Source organism: Chinchilla lanigera, unplaced genomic scaffold (genome assembly GCF_000276665.1).
Source record: "Chinchilla lanigera isolate Chin_1 unplaced genomic scaffold, ChiLan1.0 scaffold00013, whole genome shotgun sequence".
Taxonomy (NCBI): Eukaryota; Metazoa; Chordata; class Mammalia; order Rodentia; family Chinchillidae; genus Chinchilla; species Chinchilla lanigera.
The window spans coordinates 17,384,465-17,399,821 of record NW_004955414.1 but is presented as its reverse complement, the minus strand read 5'-3'; the positions used below and the strand labels follow the sequence as shown (position 1 = coordinate 17,399,821).

Here is a 15,357-nt window from a genome sequence, read left to right as displayed (position 1 = left end):
CTTTTGCCAGGCATGCGCAGTGCCTCTGAGCTAAATCCCTAGCCTGGGATCTCATGTTATTAAAAAGTTTTTGCACATCAAAAGAAATCACCAACAGTGAAAAGAAAACCCATGGACTGGGGAAAAATTTTAGCCAACTGTCAATCAGACAAAGGACTTCTATCTGGAACATACAAAGAGTTGAAAAAATCAGGCCCCCAAATTCAAAGACCCAATCCAAAAATGGGCATCTGAGATGAATGAATACACACTCCTCAGATGAAGAAATACAGATGGCAAATAAATATATGAAAAAATGTTCAACATCATTGGTCATTCAAGAAATGCAAATTAAAACAACACTGAAATTCTATCTCACTCCAGAAAGTATGGCTATCAGCAAGAAACCAACCAATAACAAATGCTGGAGGAGGGGATATGGGGAAAGGTCTTTTTTGGGGCAGGGTCTCATTATGCAGTTCAGGCTGGCCTTAAACTTGCTTTGAAGTGCAGGCTGGCCTCAGCTCAGCGATCCTCCCACCTTAACCTCCCCAGTGCTGGGATTATAGGCTTATGCCACCACACCCAGCAATTTGGTGATTTCTAAACAGTAGAATTTTATTTGGCCCAAGAGGGAGGCTGGGAAGTCCAGGGTCGTGGGACTTACATCTGGTAAGGGCCTTATTGCTGTATTATGTTACATGGTAGAGAATATCAGACAAGTGAGAGGGAACAAGAGGGGGCCAAATTTATTTTTGTAAAAACCCACTTCCTCTCGACCCCTGCCAGAGCTAGGGGTTGAACCCAGAGCCTCTCTAATCTACTCTTGTGATTAAGATGTTAATTCAAGGCAGAGCTCAGTCCTCCTGACCTCTTCAAGGGCCCATCTCTCAGCACTGTTGCAGGGGAATTAACATGGGAACTTTGAGGAACACGTTCAGACCACAGCAGTTTGCAGCACCCTCCAAGGAGCTAGCCCCTGCCTACAGTCCTAATCTGCCACAGTCTCCCTTCGCTCTCCCTTGCACGCAGTTCTCTAAAATCATTTTCCTGCTGACTTTTATACCACAGTACCTTTGTTCATAGTGCTTCTGACCACAGTCTTATTTTCTGTTTAATTTCTTATCTTCAGTTCTCAGTTTAGGCAGGATTTTGGGGAAATGTCTTCAGTGTCCTCATTCAGAATAAAGTGCTTCTTTCTCCCTTACTATATTAACTCTCTGTTCATGTCTTTTTTCTCTGTACTGAATCATGTACTTTTGGGCACAGACCTGGCACATAATACTCTCTTGGCAAATATTTGCTAACTGAAATGGCTACAATGTCTTCACTTTTTACTATCTGTCGTATTATAGCTATAATAGCTGTAATAGCCAGGTGAGCAGTGGTAATCTTCATAGTAAGCAACATGGGATTTAGATCCCATAGAATCTGCAGAATTATTCATTTGACTCTAATGATGTGATAAGGTGAATGCTGAATCACCTCCTCTCTCATTTCCCTTTTTTCTCTCTTAGTGTGAAGAGTGGTCAGATTCGAAATCTGGAGTCTGCCCGTGTCTCAATGGTTGGCCAAGTCAAACAGTAAGTCTTAAGTTTTTTCTTTTTGGGCTGGTGAAAGGCTGAAATATGATATGGGAATTACGGATTTCTTCTGTTGTCTGACACCTGTTCTATCATTCTGTTAAATGCCTGTAATTTTACATTTGAGCTCAGTTGGGCCAGCTGCATAGGTCTCACCTTGCCTCTTTCTCTGCCTTCCCCTTCGTCTCTTCTTCCTCCTCCCCACCTTTCTTCTTTTTCTTCCCTTCCTCCCTTCTTTCCTTCCTTCCCTTTCAAAGCCAGATAGTGTTTTTAAAATGATTTTTACATAATATTTTATTATAATAGACAACTCTAGGTATTAAAAATTGAAGCACTCCAGAGAATAAATATTAAAAATTTAAGTGTCCACTTTTAGTGCTGGCAGATATAATTTTATTCTGGCAATAGTCTCCTAAGCCAACCCTTGTTGTAAAGAAAGTACAATATAAAAATTCTGACACAGCCAGGGTGAAAGCCAGATACTAAAAGTAAGCTAAGATTATTTAGCCCAATTGGTCTTCTTTGGTAGAGTTACGTAAGTCCTGGGTATTGCTGTGTAGTACAAAATAAACTTTAGGTGAATTGAGAAAATCTATCCAGTAGAACAAACAAGACTGCAAAAGTTAAATGAGAATGATAATGGCATTATTGAATATTTACTATTTGTTAGGCACTGTTCAAAGTATTTTATATATACTGTCTTATTTTTTTCTACATGTTTATTAGTGCATATTGGTTACCAGATGAATGGATTTCATTTTGGCAGATTTTAACTTGCAGATAATATGCCTTAATCATTTCTCCCTATCACCTCCCTTGTCCCACCCTCCTTTCTAGTTTCACATGTTTCTTGGGGGGTAATGCATATAATATTATGTATTTTGACCATATTTGTGCTCCCTATTGCCCATCCTTACACCCCCACTTCCTTCCCCCTTTTTCCCTTCCTCTTGTCTGATAATTGTCTCACTTCTAGTTTCTTGTCATCTTTTTTAGATTCCGCATATTAGGGAAAGGATTCAATATTTACCTGAGTTTGCCTTATTTCACTGAGCATGATGATCTCCAGATCCATCCATTTTTCTGTAGTTGACAAGATATCATTCTTTTCTAGGGCTGAATAATGCTCCATTGTGTATATTTTCCACATTTTCTTCATTCATCTGGTGATGGGCACCTAGGCTGGTTCCATATCTTGACTGTTGCATATTGTGCCACAGTAAACGTGGGTATACAAGTATCCCTATGAAATGCTGACTTTAATTCCTTCTGTTATTTCCAGGCGTAGTATGGCTGGATCAAGTGGTAGTTCCATTTTTAGTCTTTTGAGGAACCTCCCTATTGATTTCCATAATGGCTGTAGTATCTTACATTCCTACTGGCATTGTAGAAAAGTTCCTTTTTGCTCATATCCTTGCCAGTATTTATTGTGTTTTTGTATTCTTGATAATAGCCATTTTGCCTGGGAGAAAGTAGAATCTCAGGGTAGTTTTGATTTGCATTTCCTTAATGACTAAAGATGTTGAACATTTTTTCATGTACTTATTGGCCATTTGTACATCTCTTTTGAGAAGTATCTATTCAATTCTTTTGCTTATTGATCAGGTTGTTTGTTTTGGTGTTTTGAGTTTACATATTCTGGATATATAAAGAAGAGTGGTTGGTAAAGATTTTCTTCAGTTCCATAGATTGTCTTTTCACTCTGTTGATTGTTTCATCTGCTGTGTGGAATCCTTTTAATTTGATGTAGTACTATTTGTTGATTCTTGCTATTATTTCCTGTGTTACTAGATTCCTATTCAAGAACTCTCTGCTTATGGCTGTAGCTTCAGTTGTTTCTCCTATATTTTCTTTCAGTGGTTTCAAAATTTCAGGTCTTACATCTAAGTCTTTGATCCATTTTGAATTGATTTTTATATAGGATGAGAGATAGGGACCTAGTTTTAATCTTCTGTGAGTGGATATCCAGTTGTCCTAGGACCAGTTTTTAAAGAAGCTATATTTTCTCCGGTGTATATTTTTGGCTTCTTTGTCCAGAACCAGATAGCCATAGTTGGTAGCTTTGCCTCTGTGTCCTCTGTTCTGTTTTGTTGGTCTACATGTCTATTTTTTGTGTCAGTACCATTTCTGTGTTTGCTACTATGGCTTTGTAGTATAATTTGGAAACATATTGTGATGCCTGTAGTCTTGTTTTTTTGATTTAGGATTGCTTTGGCTAGTCTGGATCTTTTGTGTTTCCATATGAATTTTATACATTTACTTTTAAAGCCATGTATTATGGGAAAGGTACAAATATGCTAGAATAATACAATGAACCCCTATATAATACTGTATTCCCATTTTCAGTAGTTATTAACTCATGAGCAGTTGTATTTCATCTGTGTCTATTTATTTCCCTCAAGCACAAAATACTTTGAAGCAAATTCCAAATAAAATTTCCTCTGTGAAGTTTCAGTATGTTCTAGAAGATAGGCTCTTTTTCATGTGTGGTACTAGGGATTGAAATCCAGAGCTTGTACACTGAGCTACACTCCTGGCCCTCTTCAAAATTTTTGTTTTGAGAGGAGGTCTCACAAAGCTTCCCGGGCTGGCCTTGAACTTGTAATCCTGCTGCCTCAGCTTCATAGAGTGCTAGGATTATAGGCATGCACCACCAAGTTGGGCTAGGCCTTTAAATATAAACACAATGACATTATCACACCTAAAAAAAATTAACAGTTCCTTAATATCACCAAAATCAACTCAGTTTTCATATTTCTGATAATCTCAAATAACATTTAAAAACTTCTATTTACACTTAATTTTACATACTTGAAGGGTACAATATATTTCAGTATCTGTATATACTTTATAATGATTAATTCAGAATAGTTAATATATCTGTCACCTTAAAAATTTATTTCTTGGTGGTGAAATCATTCACAATCCTCTCTTCTGGCCTTTTTGAAATAAAGTTTTTGAAAGTTAAAATTAAAATCAAAATAAAGTAAATACATGAGCAATTGGTTGATATCTTTTGGAGGATCTAATTTTTTATTTTTTTGAGACAGGGTCTCACTATGTAGTTTAGGCTGGGTTTGAACTCACCGTGTAACCCAGGCTGGCCTCAAACTCAAGGTGATCCTCATGCCTCAGCCTCTCTAGAGCTGAGTACATCTCCACACCCAGCTTTATATATCTCTTAAATATCTTTTAACCCATAGGTTTTTTTACTCCATTCCCCAGTTACCTTGCAGTTTATTTGTTGTGGAATCTTCATTGTTTGCTCCATGTAATTTCCAGTAATCTGGAGTTTACTAAGTGAAACCCCAAGCTGTGATAAGTAAAGTTTAAAGACAAGGAAGTAGAAGTTCAAAGAGGTAAATGACTGTCCCAGAACCACACAGCTAGTGGATGATATACCTGAAATTCAGACTTCTTCTCAAATCAGTAGTTGACTTCAAGTCATACAGTATGAATTTCATGACTAACAGGGCACTTTCAATAGTATTAGTACTGCAGAGGCTTTGAAGAATCGAAACCACCTACTTTTCAATGTCTAAATAAAATGTGACTAGTATAAGCAATGGTAAAGTGTTTTGTGATTAAGTTATATGGCTTATGTACAGGTAGTTCAGTGTATATAAAATTTTATTTCAAGTGGTGTTTTCTTAATTTTATTTCTTAATTTTAATTTCTTAATTTCTTAATTTTATTTCAAGTGGTTTGTGAATATGTATATGTATGTCTGGATATTTTCAGATAGCCAGAACCTTTCCACTCTCTTTGATCTAGGTGAACTGCTTTAGATTTTTTTATCCATAGGCTTTGGAAATTCAGAGCACATGTTTCTTTGTTATACTTGACAGAGAAAACAGAAGTTACCATTCTTAAAAATCTACTACTGGCCCTTCAGTTTATCACAGTCTGTCTTTCTCTTGTTTGTTCTCTCCCTGTTCTCCCTTGTCTCTCTCCTTTTCAAGAGAAAAATGAAAAGTCCCTTTCTATCGTGCTGAGCAAACATTGACAGTAGCTGCACCTGGGGTTTTTACCTTTAGCACTTGTCAGTGTATTTTTTTCCATAAAATTCTCTCTAAAAAGGATTATACAAGTTATTCATATAATACTTCTTGTACCTAATTACATAATACAGAGATGACCATTTTTAAGAGGAAAAAACAATAATTGGTTGGATCAGGTGACCTAATCTACAAGGTTCAGCTGGCCCTGATTATTATAATTGCTGGTTTCTAGCAGCTAATTAAAAAGTGGGACCTGTTGTTACTGTGTTTGAGCCTCGTGCTACTGTAAGCAGAATGCAGCAGAAAAACACCAGGCTTTGAAGTTAGTTGGCCTAAATTTACGTCCCAGTCTTACCCATTGATGAGGTAATTCTGGATAATTTTCTTATGCTTTTGGGGTCTATTTCACAGGATTGTTACGAAGAGTGTATCAGAGAATTCCAGTAAGACTCTTGTCACCATGCCTCAAGAAATGGTTTTTGTGGGTCATTATTGGCTATAAGGACTGGAAACCAGCTCTTAGAGTCACACATTAGCCATAATCTTCCACAGCCCTGGAAATACACATTTTCACATCCTCCTTCTCCCATTAAGTTTTAGCTAACAGTTGATTGTAAAGGGCCATAAGTATGAATCTCTTTGAGATAAAAAGAAAGATGTGATTGTTCTTTTTAAAAATTTAGATGTGAAGGAATTACAAGTCCAGAAGGTTCAAAATCTATAGTGGAAGGAATTATAGAGGAGGAAGAAGAAGATGAAGAAGGAAGCGAGTCCATAAACAAAAGGAAAAAGGAAGATGACATGGAGGTAGGTGAAGGAAAGATGGGGTAGGGATGGTTCCATATATGATTGGGTGGGGAAGGAGAGGAGGGATGACGTTCTTTTTGTCTACCATTAGATATTTTAGGGAGTAGAAACACTGTCATAAGAGAGACTTAGGTTAACTATGAGATATAAAACACTTGTGTACCTCTGACCAATTGGAATATAAAAATTATAGTATATACCCAGCCCCAGTGTGTAGTCTTTTGAGGAAATGTTTTTAAAAGCACTGTGTTTTACATTTCCACTAACAGTATATGAGGTTTCCAGTTTCTCTATATCCTTAACAACACCGTTGCTGTCTCTCTTTTTGATTATAGTCATCATACTGGCCGTGGAATGATATCTGATTGTGGTTTTGATTTGTACTCTCGCAATGACTATTAATGTTGAGCATATTTTCATATGCTTATTGTCCATCTCTACATCTTTTATTCTGTTATCTCAGAGACTGTCCTTTTCCCATTGAGTTGTCTCGATGCTCTTTTAAAGGTCATTTGGACACGTATGTGAGGGTTTATTTCTGGGCTGTCTGTTCTGCTCCTTTGGTGTGTGTGTCTTCATGTCAGTACCAAACTTTTAATTATTCCAGCCTGGTAATGGTTTTGAAATCAGGAAGTATACATTCTTAAATGTTCTCTCTTTCAAAATTGTTTAGTTATTCCAGATCTCATGACACTCCTTATGATTTTAAGATCATAAAATATCCTCAAAATAATGCCGTAGGAATATTGATGGGCACTGCACTGAATCTGTAGATCACTGTCGGTGGGATGGATAGCATAACCATCCAGTGATCTTTAACACAGTATGTTACTATCTCATGTTCATTCTGAGATTTTCATAAAGTGGCTACTGCAGAAAAGTATGAAGAATCATTTATTTGTTCAGCTCATGTTTGGTGTATACTGTGCGCTCATCAACTTTCCAACTGCCACAACATAACGGCTGTTAATGTTTTTCATATTTGTGTTATAGTTCCTGTTTTAGAATTCCTATTGCATGGATATTTTATCATTATTATAAATCAAAATTTATGAAAAAAGGTATTCTACCAACAAATAAAATTTCAATTTTCCCATGTGGTTCTTTCCCATAAGTATAGTAATCCTAACTTAGATGCTGGGTTGTACTCTGCTCTGTCACTTAATGTCATATCATAAGCTTTTTTTATACCGCAGTGTAGTCTTTATAATTACTCTTTTGATGGTATGTCCTTTCTGCCAAGTGGGTATAACAGGAGCTCAGTGTTTGTTCAGCAATTTACTTAAGAGAGTTTCTTAAGTTCATTGAAAATAGCAGAAGTAGCTGAGTGTTGATAGCACACACTCCAAATCGCAGCTACTTAAGAGGCTGAAGCAGGAAAATCACTTGAGCTCATGAGTTTGGGGCCAGTCTGGGCAACATAGAGGGACATCATATCTGTAAAACAAGAGACAGAAAGAGAGGTTGGGGGTGTGCTTAGTAGAAGAAAAAAAGAAAACTTGTAATTACCTAAAAATTAAACTATAGGGGCCCAGAATATAGCTCAGGGGAATTGCACCTGCCTGGCAAGCACGAGGTCCAAGTTCAATTCCCGGTTCCAAAAAAAAAAATTACATTATAACAATCTATAAACTTTGTAGAGGTTTTTGTTTTTTTTGGTTTTTGATACTTCGACTATTTAAGCAAAGCGGTGTTTTTAAATTTACATTGAGATATTTTTACAGCACTGTTGTTAACTTCATTAAGTATTTTAAATTTTTGACATAATTATAAGAGAAATGGCTTTTTAAATTTTGTTATCTAATTATTTGTTATCAGTACATAGAAATATAACTGATTACAGTATATGTATTGACCTTATGTCATCTGACCTTGCTGAACTAACTTGTAGTAGTTTTCTCATTGATTTTATTTATATTTATTACTATTATATGGTTACAATACATGATAATCACAATATCTCAGGGAATTGGTACATATGTTTACTTGCCCTCCCTCCCATTTTTCTGCCATCCTCAGGTCCCCTTCCGATGTCTACAAAGTGTGCCTCCCTGCTTTCTTACTTTGTTCTTTAAATAATTTATGTTTTGAGTTATTTTGTTATGAAGATTAAATGTATATTAAATGTCTGGGTTACAGTAGGTCCTAATAGGTGCTAGTTTCCTTCCCTTTCCTTTTCCCAGGGACCTAGTTTTTATCCTGTTCCTCCAGGGATTGTCCTCAGAGATTCAACTTGCTTTTATTCCTCCAGACCAAGAAAGACCATCCGTATACCTGGAGAATTGAACTGGCAAAAACAGAAAAATACTGGGATGGCTGGTTCCGAGGCTTATCCAATCTCTTTCTTAGTTGCCCTATTCCTAAATTGCTGCTCTTGGCTGGTAAGTATAAGTGTATATATGTCATCTGGGCTGCCATAATAAACCACCACTGATTGGGTGGCCTAAAAACAACAGATACATGTTTCTTCATAGCTCTGGAGGCTGAAAGTCCAAGATCAGGTACCAGGAATTCTGGTATAGGTTCTCTTCCTGGTTTGCAGGCCTTCTGTCTGTGCTCTCACATGGCCAAGAAAAGCAAGAGTGCACTCTGGTGTCTCTTCTTAGAAGGACTTTAATCCCTTTATAGCAGACCCACTTTTATGACCTTATATAAACATAATTACCTCCTATAGACCCTGTCTTTAAATACAGTAACATTATATAGCTCAGGGCTTCAACATGAATTTTGGAGAGCACAATTCAGTCCATGGTAGTGTGAGTATATTTTCATCTGGGTATGATTGCATTAAACTACTAGTCCAATGGGTAATGACTCAAATTTGAGTGCCGTCCACCCTCTTCTATGTTCTTTCTCCTCCTCACCTCCAGTCCTTAACCTAGCCAAGCATAAGCCTCCATCTGGGATGGCCTGCCTGATTTTGGCCTGGCCTTTGTACCTGATCAAACCCAAGTCCTCCTCCTAGAGCTAGATAGAGTAGTATCGTGCTATTCTGAATATTACAAGAATCAAAACAGTAAAACCTTATTTCCAGAAACTACTGTAAATGAGCAAAATTATTGCAGGGAAATCTCAACCTAGAAAGTGTCTTCTGGTGAAAATATACTGTTTGGTAGTTGGATTGACATGAAGATGCATTGAGAATCATGCATCATGTTTCCAACTTTCTAACAACTTTGAGTTAGTACTTCAAGAGTAAAACCTATTTCATAGGGCCTGTTCTGGTAAGCTACTGGTGGATTTTCTTGTTTTGTTCTAGGTGTTGATAGATTGGATAAAGATTTAACCATTGGCCAGATGCAAGGTAAGTTATTCATAAATTATGCGCTGGGACCCTTTTCTGAAGGCAAAGAAACAGGCAGTTCTGTGGACGTTACTGTTCTGAGACGGTGAGGTACGATGGAGAGCACATGAGCTTTCGAGTCAGGCTTGTGTTGGGCAGCCACCTGTGCTCCAAGCGTGCCGCGTGGGTACAGACAGTATTTCCCTTTTCTGGGCAATCGCCTTTTTTGTTTTTCCATCTAAAAATGAGGATTTTAACACCACTGATGTCTCAGTTACAAGAATTAAAATGAGGCAATGTATTTGAAAGTTATAATAAAGTACTATGTAGGCATATAATATTGTGAATGGAGATATTCTAAATATTGATTAGTATTTTCATTATTGTTTAGGAATAATAGAGAATTTTTTAGGAAAATGTAAAATGTGTATAGAATTTTTGAGGAAAGGGAAATGTCCGGGATAATCTAGATACCAAAAGTTATAACATCTTTTTGGAAGACAACATGTGAAGAGGTAAGCGTAAAGGCTCCAAAGCTGGGAGAAATGGACCTGTCTCAGCATCAGTTTTCTAAATGTGTAAAATGAGATTAATGGCAGCCTCAAAGGGATCCTGAAGTATGAATGTAAAAGCGACCTGCTGCACACTCTGTTCAGGTGCAAGTATGTTTGCCATGTGGAGGCAGTGGGACCGATTTTGTGGCACTTGCTTTAGTATAGGCAAAAGACTTGGTGAAGGGGGAGACAGTAGACATTGCAGCTTCGGGGTTGTGGGAATACAAGGTGCCAACCAAAGTTTTGGGCTTAAGCAGATTCTGCTCTTGACCTTCTTTCTCTGCTCACTCTCCCTGTATAGTTTCATAGCTTCCATTTATACCCTGGTGAATCCCAAAGCTAAATGTTCAGCTCACCCTTCTTTGCTGAGTCTGTTTATCAAACCTCCAGGGCATCCTTACTTGGATGCCATCCTCAAGCTCCACAGAGAAAGAGGAATGATATTACCTCATAATAGTTTTTTATAGGCTGTTGGTTGACTTATAGAACTGTCCCAAACTCTCATGCCCTTTCCCTCCTGAATCCTAGGGCAGGATGAACTAGGACTGTGATTTTAGTGGCACTGATGTTGGTATTAGGGCTTAGATACATTCTGTTTCCTATAGAGCAAAGAGGTCTAAGGGAGAGATGGCCGGGCTGCAGCCCCAGACCTTACAGCAGGGGGAGAGAGGTGTTAGCTGGGTTTTACTGAGGAGAATGCTGTCAGGTCCTCCACTAATTAAGCAGCCCTGGACAGGACAGTTCACTCATCATGGCTTCACTTTCATCATCTCAGAAGGAATCTTAATATTTATCCTGTGTTATTTTATAGGGCAAATTTGAGAATCAACTTTAAAGAATGGCTAGAAGAGTACATTGGAAACTTCTTGAAGCAGTGTGTAACTGGGGCAAGAACCACCAAATATGATGATTAGGACTCCCAGAGCTTATTCTTTCATTTTATGAATGGAAAAACAGGCTCAGAAAGTCTGTTCTCTGTGCATAGGGGCACTGTAGGTCCCCCTGTCCTTTGTCCCTTTGAGGATCCTTATCAATCATCTCTCCCCCACCCATTTTTTTGGTTGTTGTTGCGGACTGAGCCCAGAGTCTCCAATGCAGATCTCATACATGTGAGGCAAGAGCTCAGCTACTTAGCTGTCCCCTTGGCTCACTTGTTCATGCTCTATAGTTATCACATTAGTCTTGAGCTTACAGTGTTCCATCAGATGGTATGAGAAAGTAATCAGTATATATTGCTTGGCACTTAAATTTTCAAATAGCAACTTTTTGTAATAAACTTTCAAAAATCTTAATATCTCTTACAAAGTCCTTAATGTTGTCCCTGCTTACATCTCTAGGCTTACTGCTAACCATTCTTATAAACACTATGTCAACCGTCTTTTATTTTGAGGAACAAATACCATTTCCAGCCTTCTTTCCTTTCTTCTCTCTGTATAAGCCTTCCTGGATACCTGCTGGATTGTGAAGCCCCCTTCCCCAAGCTTTTAAAGCCCCACCCATGTGCACAGTGTCATGATACGAGCTATGTACTGCATTCAGATGTAGGTTTTTCAGTTTACTCCCATACTGGACTGTGTCTCATGAGGACAGACATTTTCTGCTATGTGTCTTGCCCGAAGTAGAAGTACACTAAATAAAGAAGGAAAAAGTGTAGGGAAAATGATTGGCCCAGGGTTACAATTACAAGTATTAATGCCCTCTTCAAAGACTTTGTAATTGACGCCAGTGTTTTTTAGGCGTAAGGTATTGGGTACCTGGAGTGACCTGTGATGCTCCAGAGGTAGTAAAGAGAGGGCTCTTTTAAATCTATGAGATTGCCCAGTTTTGTTTCCTTTCTAGGGAAGTTCCAGATGCAGGTCCTACCCCAGTGTGGCCATGCAGTGCATGAGGATGCCCCTGACAAGGTGAGCCTGGTGCTCAGTGACTATGAAAGGACATCTGTGAGAGTAACCTTGCATGTCACAGCAGATTGGGCAGCCCCTGAATCTCAGTGCTTACCTGAAGGAGCTGCCATGGAGTCTATGGGATTTCATCAGCTCTCCAAATACCCCCAGCTGCCTGTGGTCTTGCCTTTGTGTGTCTTGGCTGAGGAATTGCTGCTTCATCCCGTGGTCGTCCAAAGATTAACACCTTAAAGCTCTACTGCTCCGTTTACCCCCTTTAAAAGCCAGATGGAAGAAGGGAGGATCAGGGTTGAAACTGTACATTAAACTCTAGTCATGGGAATTAATAAGGATTCCTCCTGTGGAAGAAGGTGCTTTGTAACTATAAGAGATAAATAAACCCTAATTCCTGTTGACCTGTCTGGAGAAATTCCTGGCAGTGATAGCGGGGAGGAGTCTCCTAGCCCAGCCCTTTTGATCTCAGGGTACCCAGGCTGATGGGATTCATGATGACACCATCAAGCCTCTCCTTCCACAAGAAGCCCATGGGACTTGCGCAGCTAAGCACCATCGCTGGCTTTTCATATAACTTGGAACTTCCCCTTCAGGTAGCTGAAGCTGTGGCCACTTTCCTGATCCGGCACAGGTTTGCAGAGCCCATCGGTGGATTCCAATGGTAAGGGGGTGCAAGGGTTTAGGAGCCCAGCAGTGCTGGCCAACGCTGACACGTAGGTATTGCCTAACCATTGCCTGGTCTGGGTCACCATGCCTCTTCCTCTTCCTCAATATTGCCCCTGCCCTGTGTGCTTCTACAAGGCCACATTGGGGGTCATGTGTGCTGTGCCAGTAGATTGTAGCTGTGGTTGTGCTTTATCTTCTGCCCTTTACTGTGATGTGCATTTCTTTTTGAAGTACTCCTCCTCTACGGAGGCTGGGTTGAGAATCAGTCCGTATCTGGAGAAGTTCTCTATGTCTAGTCATGGAGTTTGCATGGAAATCTAGAGCAGGGTTTTCAACCTCAGCACATTTCAGGATGTGTGATTCTTTACGGTCGGGGTCTGTCCTGTGCACTGTAGGAGGCCGAGCAGCATTCCTGAGCTCTACTCACTAGATGTCAGTAGCACCTCCTACACACTGTTCCACAAGCAACAGTGCCCCCGGGCGTTTCCGTGTGTCTCAGGGGAGGCAAAAGTAAGAAAACCACTGGTCTAGAGGAAGAATAGGGGCCAGACCCTCGCCCTGGGAAGCTTTCCATCTGGTTATAGAGACTGCCAGGCTGGTTGTTGAGCAGGAAGGAGAAGCAGGATGACCCTAACCAGGCAGTCCGGGCCAACCTCATGAGCTCTTAGTCTGTGTTGCCGAAGGCTCTCGTTCCATCAGCATCACAATGAGTTGCTCTTGCCATTGGAAAGGTGAAGGTTCAGGGGAACTGGCTCCCTAACCTCAGAAATTTTCTCTGTCTTAGACAGCTGTGAACGCCACGGCCTTGGTGAGAGTGACAGGCTGGTTAGGCATCAGAGATGATGGCAGGAGCCTGGTACAGAGAACCACACCAAAGGGACACTCTTATGTCACCTCATACCTCTAGCAGCTGAGAATCGGAAATCAACAATGAAGATTTAATTTCTCGGGACAAACAGTTTGACTGAGGTCCCTGGACTATTTAGAGCCTTGGTCCAGGGAGCAACACACTGAGAGCCCACGGTGTCTAGCTGTGGATGGGGCAGTGAGGAGACAGACCTTTAAGGGCTGTAGTAGTCATTGGAACAAGGCTTCCAAAAGGGCGTGGTAAACGGGAAAAGCAAGGAATGGCTAAACTTGTTTTCCTTTTTCTTTCTATTCTTGACAGTGTGTTTCCTGGCTGTTAGTGAGCTGCTCTCCACCCCGCCCTCAACATTGAGCTCTGTTGTAAATACATCACACCAGAGGCCACTGTGATGCCGCTGTCTCCTTCTCACCATCCTGCCCAGCCACGTGACACCGGCTCCCCATAGATGGGCATCCCTAGATGTGTAAACCCTGTTGTGTATTCCTACCCGAAGCATTGTTTTCCAGGCCCCTTGTCCAGCATTGGCCTTCCCAGTCCAGAGTCCTCAGCTTTTCCCCTTTCCCCGGGCAGGGGTAGCCCCTGCCTGTTCTCCTCGCCTTGCTTAGGGTGAAGCCTCCACAGCTATCACCCTGGGCTTTAATTCATGGCATCTGGCATTGCACCTGGGTCCAAGTGTTTCCCCAGGCTCAGGGACCTTCATTCCTTGGTATTGTTCTTGGCATGGTCCTGCCCTACCTCATGGGATGGACAATGCACAGGGTGATCCTTATTTCTCCTTTTCAAATAAAATACCAGTCAGGTACCTTTTTATCCCAGTCTTACTCTTAACAGGTTCAGAAAACCCAGAGAGGCCAGGATCCTGGCCTTAGGTACAGGGAGGGGTGGTGGATAGAAGCATCACAAGAAACCAGCCTGAAAATCAGGTCCAGCCAGTCCAAGCACATGGCCTCCCATCTGGGTGAGCCCACTGTCCCACTCCATGTCTGGGCACCTGCCCTGGGCTGAGGCCAGGCTGCTCCAGAGGCTTCTTGAGCCCTCACCTGCCCAAGAGCAACCCAGGTTAAATACAGCCCATGCACAAAGCCATAGGCTGAAGCCTGTGGGATTGTTTTTAATAATTTAACCATTTCGTAGTTGGTTCCTGGAGGTGTGCAGAGTGCCCACTTGCCTTCTCTAGCTTCTCATTGCCATTTGTGGTTTCCGTGTCACTCTACATTACAGCCTTGCACCCCCAGTCTTTGCCCTTGCCTAGCTGCGTCATCCCAGCACTGAGGTCTCCCCTGCTGCCCAGGCACGCCATTTCCAAGGGCAAAGGGGGGAAGTCTCCTAACGCCCATCTTTTCTGTGACTGTCCTAGGTAGTCCCCTCCACCTTTCACCCAACAGCTTCCTCTCCCTGTCCTGCTGCATGGTCCAGAGTCCGGGACCTACTTTGTTTCTTTGTTATTTATGACCTTGTTTGAAGAAAATAAATATTTCCCAACCTTTATGCAGCTTGTCTTTCTCTGTGGAGTTACCTTTATTTCTGCTCACCTAGGGTTAGGAGACAGTTCATGAGACTTAGTTGCCACAGAACTCCAAAAACAGCCAAGTGTGGGGGTCTGTAGCTGTAACCTGAGCATTCTGGGAGGCCAAGACTGGAAGGTTGCAAGTTCAAGCACAGCACAGACAAGTTACTGAGACCCCCTGTCTCAAGTGGGGGTGGGGGTTGGGGATTTA

General features: G+C 40.8%; 1 protein-coding gene across 1 annotated transcript in view; it reads left to right on the top strand.

Annotated features, from left to right (window-relative positions):
* The window catches only part of Ppme1 (protein phosphatase methylesterase 1), a 59,575-nt gene extending 44,448 nt beyond the window's left edge, over positions 1–15,127 (top strand). Inside the window, exons 8-14 of the mRNA XM_005379925.1 lie at positions 1,497–1,562; positions 6,247–6,370; positions 8,622–8,751; positions 9,630–9,674; positions 12,047–12,111; positions 12,699–12,766; positions 13,940–15,127. Of these exons, the coding sequence (XP_005379982.1) occupies positions 1,497–1,562; positions 6,247–6,370; positions 8,622–8,751; positions 9,630–9,674; positions 12,047–12,111; positions 12,699–12,766; positions 13,940–13,958 (517 nt within the window). The 3' untranslated portion in view covers positions 13,959–15,127. The remainder of the gene's footprint in view (positions 1–1,496; positions 1,563–6,246; positions 6,371–8,621; positions 8,752–9,629; positions 9,675–12,046; positions 12,112–12,698; positions 12,767–13,939) is intronic.
* The last annotated feature ends 230 nt before the right edge of the window (positions 15,128–15,357 follow it).